The sequence below is a fragment of the Cottoperca gobio genome, chromosome 15 (genome assembly GCF_900634415.1).
Source record: "Cottoperca gobio chromosome 15, fCotGob3.1, whole genome shotgun sequence".
In the NCBI taxonomy this organism is placed as follows: Eukaryota; Metazoa; Chordata; class Actinopteri; order Perciformes; family Bovichtidae; genus Cottoperca; species Cottoperca gobio.
Genome location: NC_041369.1, coordinates 18,910,616 through 18,937,630, shown reverse-complemented (window position 1 = coordinate 18,937,630; position 27,015 = coordinate 18,910,616). Strand labels below are relative to the sequence as shown.

General features: G+C 40.4%; 1 protein-coding gene across 1 annotated transcript in view; it reads right to left on the bottom strand.

Annotated features, from left to right (window-relative positions):
• LOC115020328 (AT-rich interactive domain-containing protein 5B) overlaps nucleotides 1–27,015 on the bottom strand; it is a 72,415-nt gene that overhangs the window by 43,060 nt on the left and 2,340 nt on the right. Inside the window, 1 exon segment of the mRNA XM_029450287.1 lies at nucleotides 18,718–18,952. Coding sequence (XP_029306147.1) covers nucleotides 18,718–18,952 — 235 coding nt within the window.

Genomic DNA, 27,015 nt, shown 5'->3' with positions numbered 1-27,015 from the left:
TGTTATTAGCTTTGCAGGTATAGTTTTTATTATCTTCTTGCAAATGTTTCTTGTTCTCAGGTTCTTAATCTCAACGAGGACAGCCTAGTTAAATAAAGATTAAATAAATAAAAAGATGAAGTCATACAATTGCAATGTGCTGAGTCACAGCAGGAACATTTTGTCAGAAATTAGGAAACGGAATAAAAGTATTTTATGGTCGCTGTTAAATTACTTAAACCTATTAGCTCGGTATACAGCACTTGATAATTATTGTCTGTATGTATTAACAATATTCATGACATTTCCCCCCCCCCGCATAGCGTGCCTCTAACACATACTGAACCAGCAGACATGACATTTAAAAATATAGCCTATTTATTCTGCTTCTATAGGACTCTGTTCTGACGGCGTCGTCTATATGTGGATGTTATGCAAATAACAGAGAGTTAGCAGAGAAGGCTACAAAGGTCCTGCATAAATATAACACAACATCTCCTACCATCCACACGCTGTAACACAAATAATCTAGAATCAACTACTCGGCAGGAGATGGAACTGGATACATAAGATCCTTCAGAAGACAATTTGAAGGTTAAAAAGACCCAATTGTTAAAGATGATATTAGACCCAGTGTTTCCCTTGTGATTACTTTGCAGGAGCTCCATGTTAAGCTACATTTCATTAGTTCTGCTTAACTCTTACTCCCCATACACACTGAAAGTACTGATATTATGCATTACAAATAGGAACATAATATAATATGATGTACGTGCATTGATTATTCAATTATTTACATTATCGTATAGTCTGCGATTTAGTTTCTCGGTTAAATGATTAATCATTCAGTCCGTGAAATATCAGAAAATAGTAAAACATGTAATAATAAGCTTAAGAAGTCGTCTTGTTTTGAAGGTTTTTAGTTCAATCTTATAGAAGAGTTTCAAATGTTGACGTTTTTGCTTTAATAAATTACTCACATGGTTAAGCAATTATAAAAAGAAATGTTCCCTATTCATTTTCTGTTGAACTACTAATTATTTAATTAACTAATTGTGTGAGCTCCAATATAATATGATAAATGAATATGAGGCAAACTGCATTATGATTAAATATGGTGCCTCTGGTCCAAAGCTCCCATGGGTGTGTTGTTTCTAATCTTCTACTATGGTGATTATATGATAATAAAATGACACGTGACCTCAGCGCTACACAACACAAAACACAACTGCACTGGAAAGTGGCCTAATCATAACACATAGAGCTCCAGTCACACTTTGTAAAATCATTTGCTTGCAGAGAATGTTGTATGAAAGTAAAGTGCTAATATTTTTCTAGCTTACACAGCCGACTACACGGTTCAACAGTTGATGAAGCAGAGGCAGGCAGTTTGAAACACGATTTCTACATGAATTATTCACTGTCCTGTCTGCTTTTACAAAGCCCTTGGACATGACATTCATGGGAATTTCTGCAGCTAAGGTAATATTTAAGGGGTGGCTAACTACAGAGATGTTCACCTTGCCACACTAAAGACAAAACACACAGGGTCTATGGTGTTATTTTACCAAGCTGGAGGCTGATGAATGTGCAGCAGAAACAAGGCAGGAAGGACAGCATTCAAAACATATTTACAGCAGCTGCATTCCCGACAATCTGTGTAATTAGTTCCACTGTACTCCAATGTGACGACCACTTCAAAAGAAATGATTAAAACCATTCATCCAGCGCACACGCAAACACACACACACACACACACACACACACACACGGACAGCCTATATGCAGAAAGTAGGTGCCGCAGAGCCCACAGATGTAAAGGCACACACATTATCCTGCATACATGCAAGTGCATATCACACTGCAGACACACACATTCATCAAAGATTGAGGCAGTTGTCGTACGCAATTACAGCTCAGAGGTAGAGCAAGCTTTGTTTCCAAATGTCAGGGATTTTATTGTAAGCGGTCACCGTCAGACCTGCTCTTTCTCCCAAGGACCCTCACAGCATTTCACTTGATTAGATTCAATTTGGAGAGTGAGCCGTGGGGCATTAATAACCGCACAAAGGCGTTGTAAAGTGTGCATGTCAATGTGTGTGCGCGTTAGTGCGTGTTATGTTATATTGAGTGTATGTACACTTTTAAAAATCCTTTTGTTCTCACAGCCCGACCTTTCAAAATAAAGGGCGTCCTTATCTTTACGTAAGCTTTCTAATTGGTTTGGGCTGTGGCTGCAGCTGGAAGACACTGAGACAACATCATGAAATGTGTTTCTCTCTCTTGTTTTATTCTCTATTTTGTCTGTCCGTCCGTCGGTCAGTCTTTCTCCTGGTGGTAGTGCAGCGTGTTGATCAAACAGCTGTGGTGTGGCAGATTATTTTCAGAATACACTGTAAAGCTCCTGACCTCATAAACTACAATAGTGTCAGGAGCATAACTGTTCTGCAGGACAGCTGACATTATAACCAGTCAGTGCAGCACTCAATAACTTATAACACAATCCAACATGCAGTAAACTGATAAAGTATACACAACATGTAGTACTACATGCTTTGTACAAGCATTAAAGTTACATTTATTAATGTCTTATGTGGCTCTGGAGGAGCTTTGCAAAACATTATATATTGCAGCTTGGGCTTGCACACACTACAAACTATGAAAGAAAGTTAGGGGGGCATTGTGGGAAATTGTAGGATCCAGTGTTTTTGGAGCTTGACTCATGCTCGGGTTTAAAAGTCAGTATTGTTTTAGCCTCTGCTGCTTCAAGTTGTTTTTTTTGACTGTGTCTTGAGTCAATCCCTGGAATCCCCCCTTCATGTGTATCGTCTTAAATTCCCCAAAACAGTAGTTTACAAATAACTGAACAAAAAAGGAGAAAATACAAATATAATAATCAGAGCAAAAAGAATAACACAACACAACACAGTGTGCTGTACAGGTGAGTGTCCCGCTGAGATTTAACAACAACAACACTGGTTGTTATTGCTTCTGTTTGTAACTTTAATTATTGTTGCTGTAGTGAGTGTGTCTTTATATCACGTATTACTTTGAGACTCCAGCAAAACACCGCAGGTTGGAGCCCCTTATGTATTATTCTACTCTATATACGTTCGCAAACGTCTCTTCTTATTTAGGAGTCTGGCAGCAGAACTTTGTTTAAACTGTAGACACTTCAAGGATGACTGAGTTACTCAAGTAAAAAGTGCATTACAATAATGTCATCAGGATGGGACAAAGGCATAAATGAGTTTCACTTCGTCTTGAGATGACAGGATATGCGGCTGATCTTACTAACATTCCCGAGATTAAAGAAGCATGACTGAACCAGTTTTGTAAAATGCAAATTGAAATGCAAACAGGAATCAAAGTGTTTGCATTATCAGATACCGGCATTAAATGACTAGAGCAAGAGTCCAGACAAACATTAAAGTGCTCGTGCAACGTGTCAGAAATAATGATTCAAATGTTTCTACTTAAAAGTTTGAGCCATCCACCCCCCCGGCTGATTATAAACGGATGGTCCTTTCAACTCATGTGTGGATTACCTTTAAAATCCCATCAGTTAAATGGATGTTTACAACGCTTTCTGTCTTTATTCAAAGAAACATACTGTTTCAGTTTCAGAACTGTTTCGACCAAAGGTGGCATTAAAGGAACTACAGTGAATCAATAAAGCATGTTACTGTTGTGGCTTTGCAGGATTGTGCTTTGTTGTGAAGCGTGGCCCAGGGGATGAGACAGATGCCACACAAAGGAAAGTGAACTAAACTCAAAGAAAGCTATATCTGTGGATGTTCTGGAGACAAAAGCATACACACATCTGTCACTCAGGTGCAGCAATATTATTCCTTCTGCACCGCTTTTAATCAAAAAAAATATACAAGCAGAGGCGGAGAGCAAAACACTAACACGGAACAAAATGAGTAGCTTTTGTTTTTGTACATCTTTGAAGGCGTGAAATAAAACAACTGTATAGCACAAAAGAAGTCAAAGACCACGCAGCTAGATTTGATTGTATTGATTTACTGGCCTTCAGGCAGCCATTGTTTTCTATTAACAACAGTATGAAAGTCTTGCAGAGACTATAAAGTTGCTAATAATACATTTAGTAATACATCACAGGGAATAAATGGCATTTCTTCTTTGATGCGTTTGGGGAAAAAAAGGAAAGTTGAGAGTTGCCTGCCAAACATTAAACGATTTAATGCAAAACATGATGAAATAAAATCTTCCTTTTGTTTTTTTGTGCAACATCTGGCTCTACTTCCTGTCTGTCTTCCTCTCAGAATCTCTCATAAATCAGATGCCTTCAGCAGCTGACTCCTCTTTCTTGGATATCTTGGACACTGAATTTCCCTTGAACACATCATTTAATTTCAAATCAGACAATTAACTTGCAAATGCATATTAATGAAAAAGTTTTTTAGTTGTAAGTTTTGTTGGCAGGAAATGAATAAATTTCATAATAACAAAGCGATTGTTTAATGAATCATTAAAATAATCGACCTGAATAAAACAATAATAAGGACATGTTGGTGGAGATGTTCAGATTGATAGTTAATGTTCTCAAACATGCAAAAGTAACAATATAGTTCTATAAAAAACATAAATATTGCACGAGCGTATCGCTGCACTGTAAGCGACACTGCTGCAGCCCACAGCAGACTGGTAAAGTCATTAGCTCCAGCAGCTGTCATGAGACACTCTGCACAGTAAAATACAGATCTCAATTTACTCCGACATAGTAAAAGTAACATGCTGTAATATATGTGCGCAATATTTGCTTCATAAATATGACAAAAACATATTCAACAGCGCAAGATGGATTTGATATATTTGTGGGGGAAATATTCCAGTGAGCCAAAAGGGAAGACTGCACTATAAGGCAGCTACTCTGTATATGAAAGTAAACGCTTTGACACTGCATTGTACCAGAAGGAGGTAAAGAATAGTTTGTGTAATTACACCAAAGGGAAAGAAATGTCTAGGTTTTTTCCATAACAAGCATGATAAATTACTCATCATAATCAAAATCTCAGAAATGCCGCATACAACATGAAACTCATTAGTTGTGGTTGAAGCAGCTGCTCCGCTGGATGAATCGCTATTGCAATGTTAGATGAAACATCATTGACATCATTGAATTTCAAACGAGAGGAATAAAAAGGGCGATCTACTAGCTGCATCTCTGAGATACTGAGATCTGCTTTTACTGGAGGATTTCTGCAGAGGCGCTTTTGCAAGTTGAGATCAGAACTAGTTGTAATATGAGGGCTGCTGACAGTTAAAAGCAGAGCTGCTGCTGGCTAATTAAAACCCAAATGTGACTCAAGTAAACTGTGTCATTTACATTCAACCAAGCTTAAAAATATTCACACTGCCCACAAACTCTGACAAGATCTTTCAGGCAAGTATGCTCATTTCTCTTGCACGAAAAAAAAAACCCATTACTCTCATGCTCGCTGTCACCCGCTGTAGTTCTTAAATCACTCACTCGCCTCAAATTTGCTGTTGTCAACATTTCCACATTATCTACTCGGCCAAGGAATTTACTGGATCCTCCTGCTGCTTTTGTGGGGTTAGCCAGAAATGGCAAGGCATGTAACCCACAGCCAATAATGTCATATTTGATGTTTGACGGCTTTCTTTTCTTGCTTTTTTTCAACCCTACATAGGCCTAAAGTAATACATTGGTTAATAAGAGAGAGAGACAAGAGAAGAAATGAGCGATAAAGTGAGAGGAGAAGGTTCTTGCTTGGTATTCTCACTCCATCCTGCATGCTCTCTGTTCTGTATTGATCTGCGAGGCTGCCCTGTTTCCATTTAGCCTCTTCTCATAATATATAACACATCTCTGATTCATCCGCCTTCTCTCTCTCTCACTTGTCAATGAGGGGACATGACACTGAGATGGGTCCATATAAGCAGCAGCAGGCGCCCGATCTGGCTATCGGTTCATGTTATTGAAACCTGACCAAATAAAGAGGGAACAGCATCTGTCAACGACACCAAATGGAAATGATGCGTGGGGGGGGGGGGGGGGCGTCACATTCTCACAAGCTGCAAACTTGTGTTTCCTACGAAGAGAGAATTAAATGAAACAATGAAATAAATTCATTGACGTTGCATGATTCATCGCTTGTCCAATCTGTGAATGACTACTCTATCGATAAAACAAAATGTGCTAGAACATTTCGCTAATTGCGAGCTAGTCTGTGCTGTAAACAAAATGCCATTAATCATGCGGAGGATGCAGCATCAATAAATCGCTGTGTTGGAGTAAAACAAAGCAGAGCGATCACAGTGTGTCACTAACACTCGGCTTATTTTGCTCAAAGGGAATAATATTTCAAATGTATTTAATGGATCTGCATTAGATAACATACTGTGTTTGCAAATGGCTCAGTGTCCACATCACACATCACATCAGTCACAGACGCTGACTCGCCTTTCCCCTGCTCATCATATCAGCTGCAAGCTGTGCTCTCACACACAAACACACACAATGTACACAACACGCAGCCCTTTAAAGGGACACTCCACCTAAAATATGTCTTTGAGGATCAAACGGGCGATGTAGCTGAAATCAATAGCATGATTTTATGATCATTTCTCCCATTGGGATCAATAAAGTCTTATCTTATTAATAAGCTTTCTTCCTCTATCGATACATCAATTGATCAAATTGATGACCTAGCCGCACTAATTGATGTTTTTTTACATGTATATTAACGATGGACTCTTATTAGCGTTGTTTTCAGCGGGAAAAGCTCTTAAAACCCACTGAACACGACCTGCTCAGCACCAAACTGCAGACAGACAAAGTTAGCAACTAGCTGGTGAACATAGTGGAGCATTTAGCAGCTAACAAGCCAGACATCTTTCTCTGGATTCCAAAAAAAAAGACCAAAACAGCACCAAAAAGGAGTGAATATTGATATTACATGTTACTAACGGCCAGAGACAGGACTCCAAATGAAAGATGTTGCTGCTCCATGACTTGTGGATGTGTAAAGATGCAAATGTTTGCTAGCACGTGGTTTCAATAGGTTCCAAGTCTCCACAGAAACTACGTATCAGCATAATCCACTTATTTGTTGTCCATGTGCAAACACAGTATGTTTCAAACATTAATACTTTCCTTAACATATTTACATTTTATCACACATCTCTGTAGAGCAGGGCCGTCGTGGGAATGGTGTTTATTTTTTTTTAGAAAGAAAGTGTTTAAGCGACAAACACAGAAGAATGGGACACAGGCAGTATATTTACTTGTATTTTGGTGAAATGTGTTATGTTTGGAACACACTGAGCTTACAAACGGAAAGTGGTTTGTGCCGCTTTGTGAAGTTTCTATGCAGGTAAATCAATCGTGATGAATTCAAGCCGAGACATCTGCTGCGCTGCGTGATGGACACACTTTCAGTATCGGATATTAAAAAGATTCCAAGTTATCAGATACAACGGGTGGAGTGTGACTTTAAGAGAGATCTGGCTTTTTACATTCACGGGCCATGTCTGCGTGCTAATTTTTCTAAGATAATCATATTCCCACAAAAGGGCACTAACACCCAGAGGAAATGTTCTATTGAAACTGTACAGAGGGCAGAGAGAGGGAGAGGAACACTCACAGGGAGTAATACATAGAAAGAGAGAGAAAGAGAGCCCTCCATGCATGCTGGCTCCTGTTCTTAATTATAGTAAAGCACTAAAGTGCCTCATTCATTTCAGCAGGGTGGGGCAGTGGCCTGTGACAAAGAAAAAAAAGAAGAAACATTTATATAATTTTCACCTCAATTTATTCAAGTGTGCGGCACAGGGATTGGGGACACACAGCTATGTGTACAAAAACACACACCGACACTCTTCAGAGCTGTACACACACATAAACAGAGAGAGAATTCAACTTCCCTCAGCTTAATTCCATCCCAGATGTTCTTGCGGTTGACAGAAGGGGGGGGACTGGGGGGGGGGGGGGAGGAGGAAAAAAATGGCCGTACCACATTTTCAAAAACACACACCCATATTAAATGTTTTCAGTTAAACAGAGAGAAGAGAAAAGAAGAGAAGAGACGAGACAACACAAGCACTTTCCTCCGCTTGATTTATGTGATTCTATTACATTAAACATTCTTTCCCCTGAGCAGGCTCAGCTCCCTAGCAACCAGCGCTCGCAGCCCTAATGTGTCTGGCACGGGGCCAGGGAAAGCTGCCTGCCTTATTGATTGCCAGATTGAAAGTTTGCATTTAATAGGTCCTGTAATACATGAAGGAATTATTCAGAAGAGCTCCTTGTCAAAAACCTAAATTGGTTCCTTTGACTATCAAAAAACAACGAGGGACTCGCAGCAAATGAGCCGTCAGAAAAGCTCCAAAGGGCCCCTTTCTGTGGCGAAGATGAAAATATACTTTGGCCCTTCAGAATTATCCGAGTCATGAGGAAGAGAACCGTGATTACTACGAGGTTAGAGGCCACGTTGTCCCTTAAAACGAGTGAGACAAGTTTGTGCCATGTTGATCCCCTTTTGTGTAGTGATGGATTGGCTCTAAACACTGTTCGCTGTCTGGTCCCCGGCTGCATCCTGACTAATGAAAGACTACTGCTGGGTTTTGGGGGTCAATCCACTTATGGCGCAGTCAATTCTGAGAGTAAAAACAAGCTGCTCTGCAAGAACCCGAAATGTGCAAATACCACAGGGAACAAATTTAATCAACTATGTTTGGTTGTAGAAATACAGCTGCCTTTCGACTACACAAACAAGTGAAACCCCTCTCCGTGTCTTTTTCCCTCTCCTCAAACGAGCTTTAAAGCTTTTACACCCAGGTGATGATACTCTATCTGCTATGACGGCCACTCTCATTTGTCACGCAGCTCTGTCCGACACAAACTCAATTGAGCAGCTGTGATCACAGATCTCAGAGGTTGTCACCGACAGAGAGAAAGGGGGATACATGGAGAGTTTCCTCGGCTCAGCCTGTAATAGACAGCATTTCCAAACCACACATGTCCTCCTCCTGCAGAATGAAATGGATGACATGCTTGGCTTTAAATGCATCTTTAATGGGACAGCAAGTTCCCATTTCACTGAGTTCTCCAGGAAGGTTAGAGCAAAGGAGGGAGAAGGGAAAAAGAGCATCTTATCAGGAGATTGGGAATTGGGTCAGGCGAGGAATTACGTGCCATTCTAGATCAAAGTTTCTGTGTGTATTTCCTCAAAGAAGGGCCCCTCATTATCAACTCAGACTTATTTCTTAGGGTGTACACTGTGTAAAAGGAAACATGATCTAAACGTTTTTTCTTCTGTAAAAAGAATGAAGCCCCAAAAGAGCAGGAGGGAAATAGTATTAGAGGCTAGGCATGTTTCCCAATGGTAAAACTGTAATGAGACCGAGAAGGGGTGGGGGGGGGGGGGGGGAGTTGGAGATGTTTTGGGGGGTTGTCATTCAGCATGGCTCCATTGTGAATTCCTGTCATTATATAAGAACCTCTCTTTCTCCCTCTCTCTCTATCATCAGATCTGTACGGAGGAGGAAGGCTTTAAATAAACAGCCCGTAGAGTGAAGCCAACTGGAACCCTTTTCAATAATTACATCCAGCACAATACTCAATTTACATTGCATTTATTTAGCTGGAGGACTTGACAATGTGGCAAAGAAAGAGTGACATTAGCAGCGGATGATAACAACTAGAGCGGTGCGGCCCAAAGGGAGACGTTTTAGTCTGTGGCTTAGAGGGAGCCTTTACAGATAGCAATATGTCATTAAAAACCAGCTCCATCTGTTCAGATTCCTTTTTTTATGTTCAGTCATTGACATAAAACGTATTGAAGATACAAAAGCAAATCCCAGAAATGCAAACTGTATGATTTTCTCCGAGCACTTAGCTGTGATTACAAATTCTAACAGCACCACAAAAAACGAAAACAATAACCACTAACAATCTTTTTCTCTCCACAACCCCTAACGATCTCCTTTTGAAGTTCCACAGCTCGCACAAACTGTTTTCACAAGACTGCTGTGTTATTGATGTGACACACACACAGCATCGGGCTAAACAAGCAGGTAATTTCTGATAAACTGCGACCAGTTTGGCTTTAAATGTATTCATTCCAGATTACAGAACACGACCTCTGATGTGGCGAACCTTCGCGTTACCAACAGAGCTGTAATCACTGTATGCAGGCAGTGTTTGTAGCTGCTTGTGTCATATTGCACAGGAAAGATAAGAACTTCAATGGAGAGTATCTACTCACTACGATAGCAAGTGTATGGTCACTCAAGGTTTTTCATTTTTCTCTGTAATATTGCTGTTCTTTTTAATTAAAAGTCCAATATGAGTTTTAAATATTTTGTGAAACCCATCCACGGACTGGTATGTCTCTTGTACACAGAATAACAACACAGTGAGAAGAGACCACATGAATCATAGTAATTATTTAGTAAGGGCTTCTTTTATCTGAGAAATTGCCAGTCATAGTGATGTAGGAGAAACCAAAATGCACCTGGATTTAGTTCCTCATGAAAACTGAAATATCAGGTTAGTTTAGTGTATGTTTATCTTTAACTACATCTACTCAGCTGTTCTTTCTCACGTTTAATAAAGGTTGCACCTACTACATTGTTAACATATTGATTCGGCCGTTAACTTTAGATATTATCCCCGAGTAAGTTGTGGCTGAGGGGAAAATTGAGGGAGAAAAACAAGACTGGCTGAATGCCTCTCATTTTGCCAAGTGCTCCTCAGGCCAGTACATAACAAGGAAATGGACTGACAGGTTGAGAAAGAGGACAGAGAGGCATCAATGATCTATTGTTTGCAGCCAAGGCGCTCCTTCCAACTTGTCTGGCAGTCAATATATCAAAGAAACCAAAATATATTACACCATCTGCACCGAGATATTTTACAAACACAAACTACGTCATTTGTATTTCTTTGGCTTAATAAAAGCATTAAGAGCAGTTATGTACTCAAGCAAGTATGTGTGAGCATGCACACACACACACACACAACACAACACACACACACACACACACACACACAGCTCCCAGCAAATGTCTGGAATCTATCAAAGCCTCCATTGCAATTACCTTTCAATGCAGGAAAAATGCATTACCTCTGTGCTGTGAAATGAACCCTATGTTATTCCTACAAGGCTAGAAGTCTATCTTCCACACCGTGCACTGCAGTATATATATCCTGCAGCACGACTATGTGACCCTCTTGCATCAGTACTTACAGATTATGACAGATATTAAGTGGATGTTGAGAAATCAGATCTGCAATCAGCACTTAGAGCTATTGTGTTTTTTTTATTTTTTTTTACCTTGGCACAGGTCTGGCTGAAAGTGTTTTTCCAACACTGTAATTCTAAGGTAGAGTTAAATGGGTATTTAATGTGAGAGTGTATTTGTTCACACACCCTCACACGCTGTGGGATTCTAGTTATTATTACCAATGTGTGCAGCTCAGTCTTATTAAATCATGTAGCCACAAAGATTGCAAAGAATTAGCCCCGATTCAAGTTCTCAGAGATGGAAATTGATCTTTTACGCTCTAATTAAACTGGAAACTTACAATAAACCGGTGTGAACCAACTGTACAGACAGAAACAACAACAATATATCACCCTGAGACCAGTCACTGTGCAATTTTGCTTTACTGTTGACGTCAGGATTAAATGAAATGTATCTCGCTCTCTAGATTTACTTGTCAAGATAATGCAATAAACTGAATTATGTTTATGTGCCTTTGTGCCCGTGCTGTTCGTATTCAGTGATGAAAGATCCTTTATCTAAGTACAAGTGTCACTTAAGTAAAAGCATGTAAGTATTATGAGCAAAATGTATTAAGTATCACAATTAAAAGTACTTATAGGTCTACTCAGTACGAGTATACTACTAATACATTAATGGATTATGATTACTGGTGCATTAGCGTATAAGTAGCATTTTACTCTTGTACCCAGTTGAAGAGGGGCTAATTTTACCCATTTCATACACTGTTGGGTAGTTTAATCTGTAAGAATACATCACATCTGCATTTTAATTACATATTTGGATGTAAAATCTTAATTTGTGAAGTAGTGGAACAGAAGTATGAAGTAGCATTTAATACTCAAATAAAGTACAAGTATCTCAAATCTGCACTTAAAGTCGAGATGATATGAAAAATGCCGTTGTAACCCTTTTAGATGACATCCCAGGTCACTGCGCACCTATTTAACAATACATGTTAAATAAAGAATCACTCTCTCTGTATCTTTATACCAAAATCCAATCATTTCTTCTTCCAACAATCTGCAACTTTTAGCGACAAGGAACACAGTCCTCTGTAGCTTCGTGCTACATTTAAAGCCCGCCCACCTTTTAGCGGTCCAATCAAATGTGAAGGATTTGATTTTAACCGTTCTTGTAAATGTACACCGCTCAAATTTTCCATTTCACTGGGAAATACGTCAGAAGCTCCGTCTTCTGTTTCACTCGGACTATGAGCACATAAGATAATGAGTAAATGAGTTACCACTGCTCATACTCATTTCATAATGCTATGTCACCTTCTGTCTTTTTCTTAACGTTAATTTGAACTCCTTTTAATACGTCTAACAACAAGGCTTCTAGAAGAGGAGAGTTTTACACGCATGCATAAAGCAGATGGACTGGCATGCTCATAAAATATGCAGAGTTATTAATTGTACAATCTGTGCCGTCTACTGAGCAGCACTGAATCATCCATATTTATCTATCTGAAGGAAGAATGTCAACACAACATATCAAGGAGACTTGTACAAAAGGCAGTTCTGCACTGAAATATTAATGTTGCAGTAAAACTTAAAATAAGCATCGGTTTGACAAAGACGAGTATAGAAATCTCTCCATAAAGGCTGCTGGTTGGGTAACACTCGAGCGTGAGTCAGAGTGTAACTGGAACTAGCAGGCAATTTGTTTTAATAAAAGAAACACACACGCTCAGATAAAACCTCCTGATTCATGCGATTTTAAGGCTTTTCATAATAAAAGAATCATAAATAAATAGAATAAATAAATCTATTAGGAAAGAATCTCACTCCCTTTCTGTCTTTTTAAGATGCCTGGAAGAAGTCACATCAATAGCATCTCTGTTGTTCCAGACCTGACTAATGGAGAGAAGAGAGACACAACTGTTGTTTCAGACCTCGCTAATGGAGAGACGGAGCTCTTCATTTCCTCTGAGGCCATTCTCATTGTTTAACCATCCACCAGCCTTCAGCCCCCCTCCCTCGTGCAAGTTGAAAAACACATTATGTGACATTCCAGAAATAAAATAACACGAATTATTAATGAATATAGCTATCCGAAGAAGCTGAATTTGATTACGTTGCGAACCATAACAGGATATGTCTCGGGTGTATGGTGCTCTCTCTCTCTCTCTCTCTCTCTCTCTCTCTTTCTTTCACAGTGTGTCTTTCTCTCTCTTTCTCCCATTCAAATTCGAGGCATGCTCAAACATCTAATAGATTTTTCCACCCCGGCACACAATTTACTGCTTACAGATTTAGAATTCTCTGGCTTCTGGCCAGTCAGAAGTGAATTAATGATATGAGCACATCAGCGAGAAAAAAAACAGCGTGTGATTCTTTCTCCTACAGGTCTGAGCATAATGAAGAAGATACTGCCATAAACCCTCCTAACACCACCAAAAAGAAAGAGAGAAAAACAGGGAAGGAGAGAGAGACGGGGGGAGGGAGAGGAGGCACATAATCAATACAAACACTCCATTAAATTACTTTAAAAGGGGATTTTGGACAGTTTGTAGAATTAGGTCTGCGGAAAAAAGCAGAAGGGGGAGAAAATATGTTTGAGGGGCGGAAAGGAAACGAGTGCAAACGATACAATCTGCCACATAATCTGAATGGAGGAGTACAGTGTGGCGTGTCTTACAAAAGCATTCTCTCTCTGTCGGAGTCACAACATACCATTACTCTTGTAACACCACGATACTTTCTCTTTATCTTTTTCCAAGAAACCGCTTTGCTCCTTCCCACGTCACAGTCGAAACATAAAACATTTTCATGTGTGATAGTGACTCAAAGTCCCAAATATTGTTCTGCATTGTCACCAAGACAAATCAACCATGAGAAGACAGCATCTGTCTGTTTCCTTATCACCAGTTCTTGCCCGCATAAGACATTCAGCGATGCTCTGAACAGTGTGTGAGAAAAGGGACAGAATCTACCCTTTACATCAAATTGAAATGTTCCGACTGAAATATTGTCTGGTCTGTGTGCCAAGCCTGGCATACAGATCAGATGTTGCATCAGAAGGAAATACAGCGGTCCCCGAGCGGGCGAGACTGTAAAGAATCTTGAAATGCAGTGATATTGCTCCGTGCCTCTCTGGCCTACTGCTCCTTCCAGCTCAATCACTGTACGTTTAGCTCGACTCAGTAATGAATTAGTGTGTCCCTATTCCAGACACCACAGTATGTCTGAGCAGTTCCAAGAGTAAAGTGTGTTCACGCTGGATAAGACACACAAAGTATCAAGGTTTTTTCTTTTTTGTCCCACAATGCAATGCACATTGCTGCTCACAGCTGATTCTTGAAATTCATAACAGACTTAAAATAATTATTATATGCAACTGCAAAAATATTTTGTTTTTGCAGCTCAGTTGGGAGAGAATGTCCGCCCGCCATTTATCTTGGGTTGGTTATCCTTGAGCAAGACACTGCACCCCAAACTGCTCCGGATGTACAGTACGTATAAAGGAAATAAATATAGTTTGTCCTGGACAAAAGAATGTATTGTACTCAATCTAAAATATCCAACAGCAGGAAGCATCTAACATCATAAACAAATATTAGTCAGAGATAAGAATAAACCAGATCATATTATCTTTTTATGGTCTCATTTACTTTCATTTTCAAAAAGGTGCAGCAGCACAAAAATACTATAAAAAGTCAAGAGGGGGGGGGCTGGCTGCTTTTCTAATGGACTGTATTTTTTCCCGCCGCCTGCATGGCTACATGGGATGTTTTGTCAGACAGCCCTGATCCTCGCAGCGCTGAGGGATGAACAGGCTACCGATGATACTGTAGGTGAGGGCAGGAGTCAGGAACGCCATCTATGTTCCTTGAATGCAGGAGTCACAAGCTTCGACCTTGTATAATCCTCCACATCATCTCAACTCACTGCTTTTGCAGCGAAGGCTTGACACGAAGAGAGACGAGACAGAAAACCCATTGAGCTATTATGTGAGGAAGAGCGATCCTTTGTGGAGTTGTTGTTTTTTTTTTACATTTATTATCATTTCCCTGCTACAGCTCTCTGTTTCTCCCGGCGAAAGCCAACAAAGTGTATCAGCAGATACAGCTCTCCAACGCGCGTCCTCGCACTATACGACCAGAAACCAATTTTGTCAGGCGGCAATGAAAAAAGAAAAAAGAATCAGGCCAGTTCTCTGGGGAGAGATAAAGGGGCAGAATGTAAACTTCCCTGGCAAGCCATCCCTGGTGGATTGAAGAGTAAAAAGAAGCTCTAATGCTCACTCAAATACAAGATAAACTGAGTGGACAGTTTGCATTACCTGATTAAGTGAATCACATTACGGATTATGTAAGGACTGCAAAATACAATACATCACTCTTCATCTACTCGTATAAATATGTTATTACTGTCCTCTAGGCCTAGGAATACTGAACGTGGGAAGTACTTTGAGTTATATACAGGCTACAAGACGACTGATTGTTATTTATTTATTTAGCTACTGGGGATCCTTGAAAAACCCAAACGTAAAAAGGAAAGAATCTCTATTTTCAAAGGTAAAGACTGTAAACAGAGGGACACAGCTAGTCTGGCTATGTGGCAACAATACAGCGATAACAAGAGGAAGAAGTAACCGAGCTCAGCCAAGAATTAATCCGCCACATTTTTGTAGGGATTAAACAAACAGGATATAGCATGTTAATTTGTGAGCTTTAGATTTGATAGGACAAAGCCGAGATAGCTGCTTCCCTTAGCTTCCAGTCTTTATGCTAAGTTAAGCTAACCGGCTGCTGACAGCGGCATCATGTTTGCGATACAGCCATGAGGGTGGTCTCTCTTCGAGTGTAACTCACGGCAAGAACAGAACTGATGCTTTGTTTCTTTAATTGTACAAATAATTATTTTTGTTTTAAAGGGAACGTTGCATCGTTCTCAAGGCCCTCTCATAAAACACCGCGTTTCAGAGCTGGAATATTTGAATTATGATACCAATCATCTCTCTGCCTCACAGGTTGTAGAGTCACAGCGGTCGATGCTGCAGGACAGCAGCAAAGGTCACTTGTTTCTCTAATTAATTACTTTGTGCGTCTTCGGTTTCACTCTTTATGCATTTGTGAGGACAGAACGGTTTGTTCGCTCACCGAACCATAATGCAATGCAGATCAGAAAACCCCTACAATTATCATCCTGCTATTTCAGACACACTTGTCTGGTAGTATTTTTCATATGTTGCCTGTGAGACACAAACACATAACAGTGGACTTAATTCACATTGGCAGCGTGCCAGGAAAATTTAGGATACGCTGTTGGAAAAATAAAAGAACAGTTTCCCTCAATAACAATGGCACAATTTATTGCTCTTTAGCTCACAATGGTTTTGTGTGCAGCTTGTGGTATGGCTGCGGTATCCTGTTATGGGGAACAATCCAATTCCTCTGTCATAGTTACAGATCAGCCCGTGAATAACAATCAGTAATACATCATTCAAGTAAAACAGCGAGCAGCCACTTCGGGCTCTATTCTGTTTATAAATACAATCCAAAAAACAGCATATAGCTGAATCATAAAAAAGTCAGTTTAGTCAATGAGCCAATATTACACAGAATTACAGACATTCAGCTACAGGACGCTTTAAGGGTACTTTTATATCTGATCTGCTGCTGTGGCATGAATATTTCATTCCGGTAGTCAGCAGCATTGCAGTGGCATATTTCATATTTCTATGCAAACCCTTGCTCAGGGTAACGTGCATTTGCCTTGATGAATAAGTGATCTCTCTCACTCTCTCCCAAACTCTCTGTCCCGCTCATATTGTTAGACTGTCAACAACAGACACACGCCAAAGACGTAGTGAACAAACAAACAAATGGATAAGTGAGTGCACCCCACTGATTGTGTGTGTGCATGTGCCATCTATGTGAGTGTGTGTGCATGGGCCATCTATGTGTGTGTGTGTGTGTGTGCATGTGCCATCTATGCGCGTGAGTCTCTAGTGCCCTGCCAGAGTATGAGCCCGTTCTGCTGAGTGGGCAGATTCTTTGGCTGAGTGTCCCATCGGAGTGACAAGTGCATTTAGAAACAGCCTGATGGAGTCATTAACGGCAGCGCTGCTCATTAGCAACACACGCACGCACGCACACGCACACACACACACACACACACACACACACAACCCCTCAGTAACAATAGCGTCATCGTCAGGTTATTACACAGACAACAGATAAATCCATAAAATCTGGACGATACAGCACATTTATAGAAAGCCATGATATGGAACATAATATCATTTAAGAAGCAGGCTGACACTTCTATTTATGCAAGCAAGCAATCACACACACACACACACACACACACAAACACACACGGTCAAACTGTATTGATTACTGGAATAACAACAAAGCATCCATTATTGATTCTCTTGTGAGATTCGAGCAATATCGAGTAATCAAGGGCATTACAGCCTCTCACACAGAAACAAACTCTTCCTGGAAGATCCCGAGCAGAAAACAGCACAAGACTCTTCAATAAATCACAATCTCCTCCAGAAAAAAAGAGCCTATCGCAGTTTCACTTCCACAAAGGCTTTAGGCACAAAATGATTATTATGAATGAATGAATTGAGGATTATAAAGCTACATTTCTGGCTTAAATCACCCGTACACATACTTAAAACCTGACAAGACATGATGGTATTTTTAGCATGTTTGCTAAGCTACATTGTACTATTATAATCAGCATTAGACATTACATCACAGCCATGTGAGAGAGAGGCAAATAACTGGGAAACGGCTTCAAAGGGAACATTATGTTCTTTCTGATTATTGGGCTCAAATGCCAGAGTTTCCTATTTGCATCCGATGAGTCATCCGCAGAGGCATCCAGCTTTATGTTGGGCCTGATTCATAGGTAATGCTGTGCCGTGAGACCCAGTGAGCCCGGTGTAAGAATCAAACAGTCACTGACACTTAATGGCACCGTATACATGATGAATACGCCAGACAACCATTCAGACACAAACAGCAATGATCCTTAAAGCTCCTGAGATACACAGCCAATTATGATCTGAACTGATGGATAAGAAGGTGTCAGAGGTGTCGCAGACAGTTTGATGTGACTCAATTATTTAAAGACATTACCGGCGGAATTATGCGATTTATTTTTTGCAAAGCTGTCTTTGTTGTTGTCGCACTCGGGGGGGTGGGGGGGGGGGGGGGGGAAGGACGGTTAAACTGTAGGTTGGTAATGCTTTGGCAAACACGCTGCCATTACCCCTGTCCTGCATCTATTAGTGTGATTCTCAGTTCATTATATTGGGAGGATTTCCAACTACACGCTGATGAATTACTCCAGGCAAGACAACACTTGTTAAATCAACCAACGGACAATAAACATAAGCTGATTTATGGGGGGGAGATAGGACACGAGCTTTTCCAATGAAGCTTTAAAATATCACCCATATATCGTAAAAGAAGTTGAGGTTTCTGCCGGCGCTCACCTAGCTGTGCCCTCTCCCGCTGGACATCCTTGAAGTTGAGTCCGCTGGTCAGCGTGCTCTCCCGGTAGCGATGGAGGGCCTCCCGCCTCCCGTTGGTCCCCAGCTCCCGGAGCACAGAGGGTTTGAGTGGCTCGGCCTTCAGACAGTGGGTCCATCCTGTGAAGTCTGGTACCGTCCACTTCACCAAGTCCTCCAGGCGCACAATCACCTTCTCAGAAACTGCAATTACCTCGTGCTGAAAGGAAGCGGGGCAGAATCCCAATTACAATCAGAAGCACATAAAAAGGAGTTACATAAATGCAACTGTTTCAAGGTCGTGGAGCATTTCTTTTCATCACTTTGTTTTGTTTTTTACATTCAATCTGCACATCTGAAGGTAGGCTATGAGTTCAAATGTATTCTTCAATGATCTCTACTGTACTAATACTAACATCATTCTGATCATACCTTTTTATTTGTGTCCATTTAAGCTTTTTATTTATTACAAAGTGTGCCTGACATTATCAGCTCCATCATTTCACTCCTTTAACATAAATACAGTGTTTCAATTCTTAAAATGTTCTTGTTCTTGTCCTTTTCTCTCATTTTAAACAACTTTTGGATACTTTTATGTAGTAATTTATATTTGACTTTATACATGATGTGTGTGTGTGTTTCAAAGTCTCTGAATTCTAAAACCTTTAAGTCAATAAACGGCGGGTTAGATGTTTCTTAATGAGTAGTTGTGTTTTATAGCTCTCTTTTGAAGTATAAAACTTTTATGTGTGTTTCCACATACTTTCCCCGCACAGTATGTAACGTCAGTGGAAGAAGTATACATATCCTTCACTTAACTAGAAGCAGAAATACAGTCGTCTGAGAATACAAAAAGTTACTTAAATAAAAGTGATATCAGCAAAATCGGCTGAAAATATCAAAAATAAAATGACTGCTATGCACATTCCAGAGTGATATATCATTATATATATATTATATTGTTCTATACATGGAGGAGAAGACATGTCAGAGCATGTTAATGTTGTTTTACTTATCATATGTGTGTCATACGTTGTTTAAAAGGTCATTAAGAGAAGAAAACAATTTGAATTTCTCAAACTTCAGTCGATTACTTGAGCAAATGTACTCAGTTACATCCCCCCACTGATGCACGGCGTTATGAGGGTAAACAAAAAACGGGATTAAAATAAGGATTAAGATCAGAATCAGAATGTAGAGAGGAAACAGGACGAACAACAGGACGTCCTTATTTATCAACTAAATTGGTATGTGCGTCAAGTAGCATTACGTCTGTGGATGCACATTAATGTAAGTAAATTACGGCTGCATGAATATGGATGATGTGGATGATTGCTGAATTGAATTTATGCCAGCAGTTAAATCAATGTCAATGGGGACGTCGGAGATGTTTTTATACTTTTTGATTAGCATTTAGGAAGTCAGGCCTCCGATATTCCCCATGAACGCTGAGATTCTTGGGCTTTTAAATCACAAGTCACACTCAGCGGCTATGATTACACATTCAAAGTGTAGAGGAGTAGTGGAAATGTAATGTGCTAGAGCGAGAGTGTAATGATTGAACAGGGGAAAGCTGTGAGCCAGTGGTCTCCCTGACACACAATAAAAATAATGTGACACTGTGAGGAAACTATAAATATATATATAGCAGTGATGTGCACGGCTGACACTGAGGTAAGCTGAATATAACTGTGGTGGGTGTGTAGCTTTATTCTGTGCAGTTGGCTTACTTAATAAGATTTGCTCGCAGTATGCGCTTCAACCTTCTGCTTTTTCTTTTTCTTTTTCTTCCTGAGGTTGATTCTAATAACTTTCATACTCAAAGAACTACAAGTCCAATGAAGAGGCAAGGAAGCAGAGATGCTTAAATGTGTTTCCATTTGAAGGGCTAATGGCTGAAGTGCTTGTTACCGACAGAGTGGAGTAGGAGCTGGAAGATGGCTATTACAGAAACAGGGAAATCTGGAGGACAGATGTGTACAGGCAGAAACACACACATTCAGAGTACGTCTCTGATGTTTACCTTGGTTATCTCCAATTTGCCAGGCATCTGTCTGCCTGTATGCATTTCCCCTCAACGAGCCTGTATATTACCGGCATTAAAATAACCTTCATTTACTCTATATTGACATATTTACGCACATAATGTACGAATGTAAAGACTGTAAAAGCAATAAAAGCTACACCTATATGATCTAATAAAATCCAAAAAGGACAACTCGGCAGTAAATCCTTCCCGTGTGAAGCTTAACATGTCAAGTTTTGGGTGTTCTTTTGGCATTTGAAGCCGTTTTAATGGATTATTTTAAAGTGTTCCTGTTATTTTGTCGGCGTATTCTCAAAACAAACACATGACTTTTCGGCGTTTCAGATTCTCTCAGAGTGCTCTGTCTATACAATTACCCATATTCAGTTCTCACATCATATTCAACTACAGGCATATCAAATCCCAACCAGTTGGAGACAGCATTTCCTTATAAAGGAAAAGCCTGCGAGGGATAGCTTGATATAGCTGTGCCTCCCTCACTAAGTAGAAACATCAAACATGGGTTTTCGGTCTTCTTATAATGAGCTGTCTTCAGCTGTCAAGTGGTGGCGGGTGGTTGTAACCGGCTTTCCATGCAATGAAAAACTGACTGCTGTTTTTGCCTTCAGAAAAGCAGGCCATTTTAATAATGTAGAGCAACAGTAAATAGCATTCAGCCTGCAGCCAAAAACCACATTGTACTGTATCTCTACAGAATTAGCCACTGTACGGTGATGTGATCTACTGACAAGCGCACAGAGAAACTCAACCGTGAAATATTTCACTTGGGGTTCATTGGAAAACAAAAAATAATGTATTGAATGTTCTAGCTGCTGATGTATGAGTCAAACAGCAATACTTCAAGTAATTCAATAGCACACCAGAGCATATACACACACACAGCAACAGCAAACCATAAAAACACAAAGCCATTCCCTCCATATCAATCAGCTGGATGACATGCTGCCTTGTGTGAGTGCGCACGGATCCTGTTTGGGGACTTGTTCGGCTTGAGAGCAAAACACAACAGGTGAGAGCAATTCAGCAGCTGTCAACACAGTCCAGCGTATAATCAGTCTATGAACGGAGCCGCAACAGGCTACATCCATTAGCTTTCTTCTCTTACTTTAGCAGCCAACTTTACACCGAGTGAAGTCTGTGGGCGGCTGCGTGATGCAGCATGTACAGTCAGGAAGCTTGTGGCTTGCATAAGTCATAATATTTGATTGAGAAATCTTTAAGAAAATACCGTAGAACTGTGAGGGGGGTTTCTGAGAAGCAGTTATTGAGAAACTAAACAGCCTTGCGTCAGCCTGTTTTGCCACTACACAAAGAGAAACAGAAGTTCTAACAGGATAAACTAGGGCTGCAACAAATGATTGTTTTCATTTGTGTGTAATATGTTGATTCAATTCATGTTTTTAGTCTAAAGACTCAAAACAAACGTGAAAATGAACCCAAAGGCTTCGTGTTACTTTTACAACAGTCCGAAACACAATAACATAAAATAAAAATGTTATTGTCATAATCAAATGTGTCAGTATTTCTCTTGTGACTCAAACGTGAGCCCGTTATTATAGTAAATTCAACATATTTGTGTAGTGCACTGTTGGAAAATGATATTTAAAGTCCTGAACTTAACTATTGTGTGATTTTGGCATTTTTTTACAATTTCCTTGTATTTTATAAATCAAACAATGAAAAAGGGAGAAAACATCTGACAGATTGATTGATAATAAGAAAATAACCGTTGCTTGCAGTCAAACAGTTTTGCTCAACAAATTATTCCTCTATTACTAAAAGTGTAATTTTCTGTAAAATCAATTAATCTACTGGTTGTTTCTGCACGAGCCAAAACGCATATTAATCATTACAGCAGCGTCGCTTGAATCTTACTAACTGCTTGAATGTAGAAGAATCCTGCTCTTGTGTAAACGCTATCCACACTGTCCTGTCATTTCCTGTTAGGCAGTTGATAGCGAAGCAAAGCGGCAGACACAGCCAGCAGGCCACTTGATAATATAGGTCAGAGGACTGCAAGCCCCCAACCAAGAGGTGACACTCCACATCAGCAACATACCAAACAGCCCGCTTTCATTTCAGTGACACTTCCGACACAGATGCATTTAGAGCATTTATACACTGTGAATGCTCCACTAAATGTGTTAATGCGTTACCAGAACTTTACCTCGGCTACATCAATAAGCGCTCATACTCTCTAACTGCTTGTTTTATGATTGATTTAAATTGCAAGGTGACACATTAACCGCTGAATGCTACATTCTGTCTCCGTTCTTCAATCAATAATTCATGTTATTACTGCAGCAGCATGATATCTCCAAAAACATTACTGAGTGAATTTATTGCTATGACTGCAAATAATGGACTGAAAGTGTGTGGGGGGTGGGGGGTGGGGGAAACAGACTTCTGCTGTGAAACTGTAGATAACTCTTTTCCAGCAACCCATGACTCCAGCAATCTCATTGAAATTAAACTCGCTAAAATCCATATCATTCAATTTATATGGATGCGGCGCTGCACTGGTGGCAAAACAGCCCATAAGGGACATTCCCAATTCTATATTCGGTGATCCAATTAGAAACAATGCACCCTGAAATATTCCATATCAATCTGAACAATTCCCTGAGAGAAATCCACGCCACTGTGCTCGAACAGTAAGGGAGACATTCCTGACTGTCAGCGTTCTGCGGCGCAGCGACTCATCGCTCGGACAGGACTTTCAGCTCGGGAGTCAAGGGGTGCACGCTCCTAGTGGGTGGGTGTCTTTCTATACTGTGAGTACACACACACACACACACACACACACACACACACACACACATACGCATAGTGCTCCTGTCATGCTGGGAAGGTTTCAGCCTGCTGCCTCAGAGAGGTCAGCACTGGAATTCCTAAGGCCAAAGGAGATTAGTAATTGAGTAATGGACATGGTGACATGGACAATGAGGAGACAGAGAGGGAGAAGGAGAGAGAAAGAAAGAGAGAGAGAGAGAAGGAGGGTATGAAACACAATATGAGTTCATTATCTATCTCCCCGCCCCATGACTGACCTTGGCTTCAGTGTCCCAAAACAAACTTATCTAGGAATTAAAAGGAAGCTCTGGGGAGTAAGCCAGGGACAATTGAATTAGAATATGTTTTTTTGTAGGCTGCCTCAAGACGAGTTCAAGGTAGAACATTTAAAAAGATGAGAATTATTGTACATAATGATTCGCCACTTGCAGAAAAGTGGGTGTAATATCTTGCATGGGTGCTTTTTATTCACTGATTCCATTAAGAGATTGCCCTCACATGACATGTGAACTTAGCATTCTTTCACAGTTCTAATGACAGAGAAAAATAGCAAAAAAATAACAGGAGTTTTCAAAAGGCTTTCTGAAAGTAGGTGAGGCATCCATCATGTAAGGTGACGCCACAAAAAAAGCTGCGTCAGCTCCCCTTGAATCACAGCTGCTTTGTACTCTTGTATTTTAACAAATGCACACACCAGACAACAGACAGAGTGCATGATGATTCCACATGCTACATCTAAGACGCCGCAGTTAAGAATGAGAAATATTAGCCAGAGTATTATGCAAGAGCTTCTCATCTGTGGCTGTATTCTCCTCAAAAGGTTATAATAACGATCCACTGTAGCTGGGGGCACTGGAGTCATGCATCAAGGCAAATGTTTGCCTGTTCAAGTGGTTAGTCAATGACAAAGTGAAAAAAACCCAAGCTGAAGACCAAAAGTCTCTTGTGTGTTGACAAACGGGCCACTGCTGTAACATATCATTACTTAGGCTGCGAAGACAGAAAACTGTTTGGTGAGAGGAATCAAAAGATTGTGAAGGACGAGAATGACAACCAATGGGAAATGTTAGTGGGTTTTATAGCCTTTGAAGTCCGGGGTATTCACTTTTAAAAGGCTTTAAATTACACTATCCTAAAAAGCTGGTAATAATTTACATGCTATTTCAGCAACGGTGAGGAATTCACTGGAGGGCAGTGTTCAGAGTTAATGACTTGTTCTGCGGCAGGAGGAGGTACACATGCACGCACGCCACACATGCACGCTAAAAGCCCCCCCCCCCCCCCCCCCCTAAATTCCTGCCATTGTTGTGTGAATGGGGAGATTTGGTATAATGCACGGACTGGCGAAGACAAGGCAGCAGTATGGATGTTCTGAAAAGATCACTGTAAAAAATGCCTCATATTACATTTACACTCGAGTCATTCAGCAGAACGACCTTATCCATCAAAACGCTGGTCGCATATCTAAGCCACTTATACTTAACTCAACTAGCATCCCAGATGCCTGAATTACCCATTCAGGGTTTTTCCCTCAGGAAAAATCAAAGAAGCAGCAAATGAATACAATCTAATTTCCCTACAAGCTGGCTTTCCAAGCACTGAAACACATGCATGGACTACTGCCATGTACTGAAGAAATGGCTCTGGACGCATGCCAAAGTGTTTTCCACAGCAATCAATACTGGCCTACTGCTGCAGTCCCCAGCCTGTCAGTGTATGTGTGTGTGTGTGTGTGTGTGTGTGTGTGTGTATGAATGTGTGTGTGCCAAAGCCTTGTCAGCTAGAGGGACAGAATAGAGGAGAAGAGAGGTCAGATGAAATCAGAGGTGATGATAATAGCACATTAATATAACATGATCCAGAAATATTCTCCGCGCTTGTGAATCCCCATTAAGAGCACCTTCTTGTAGTTGCACTAAAGTGGGATATATAGTGTAAGATAAGCATAAGCAATTAAACGCCTGAAGCAGAGCATACAATAAGTGGGTGTTGTGTGCGGTGAGCTGTTATCTTCAACAGCTCTCTCCTGAAACGTGGGGTCCAAAAACAGAAAGTATTACAGGCAGCGAGCGGTACCAGCAAGGAAAAGGCAGGCCATTTGGAGTGAGAAGAAATAATGTGTCACTCAATGAGTTTTAAAACACATGTGACTGTTTAGTCAGTGGCAGTTTGCAGGCAGACAAATAGAGCAGAGGCCCCAATAGAGGGTTTGTCATAATGGGTGAGCAACTCGACACAAAGCCTGTTTAAAGAGCAAGCAGAGCTCAACTGGTGGGGGTAAACACTGCTTGTCAGGCTGAGATACAATGAAAAATAGAGCTTCCTCCACATATGGACTTAATAAGTAACCCAGAATAAATAGATTAATACATTTTCCCTGGATCTGTTCATCAACTATTCAGCAAACACAGGCGCCGAAAGCAAGGTTTATTCAATGAATCATTATTTCTATTTCCAGACAAAGCTAACTGGATTTAAAGCTGGCTGCGTTTAAAAAGGAATTGACCTCCAACCCTGTGACAGAAGAAAAACAAGCACAGTAGGTCATGGGTTGGTTCCTCTTGTCACTGCACAGCACAGCAGAACACGGCAAACACAGCACAGGAGAGGCTGAGAGCAAACAAATACCTGAGAAATAAGCAGGAAATTACATCATACCTCGGCGCTGAGAACACAAGTGAATCAGTAATCCAATTCCAGTGAGCTAGTTCAATATGAGGCTGTTCTGATGTTTTGAAAAAGTTGTTGAGGATATTGTGCTTCGGGCTTAAGATAATACCGTACGAGGCGTGAGGCGTGATCTCACACACACACACACACACACACACACGAGGAAGAAACACAGCAAATGTCAAACGCTGATTCTTTTTTTTATGTTTTGTGAAAATGTTCAAGATTTAATCTAAGAATAAATGTCATAAACCTCAATGACATGAGTTGTGGCTTTACCTCACGATGTGCATGTTTAGCAGTAAAACATTGTGAGAATAGCACACTTCCTGAGAGCTGTATGTTATCTTGTTCATATCTGTATGAGTCACTAGGTTAATTTGAACTCCTGATTTTCAGCCAGTCAATTACAGATTCACAGAGTAACTCCACAGCCATTAATCTGCCTTTATACGCTACCAGTCCCGAAGAAAAATGACTAATGTGAGGTTTATAAACTCCAGTTCCCAGAGTGGCTAAAAATGAACTCCTCTGTTTACTTTAAAAAAACAAAACAAATAATTGTCTCACACATACATCATCTGGGTACAGCATTTTAACAGCCAATGAGTTTTAATATCACAGCTTTTTGTGAGTCTGGTTTACCCTTCCTGTTTGTTTTTTGGATTATGGGTTGCATCTGTAAGCACTCCTCGCTGACTCACACAGTGCAGATTAGTGTTATGGGGCAAAGTCAGCGAGAATCTGAATGGGCTCAGTGAAGGTCATAAACT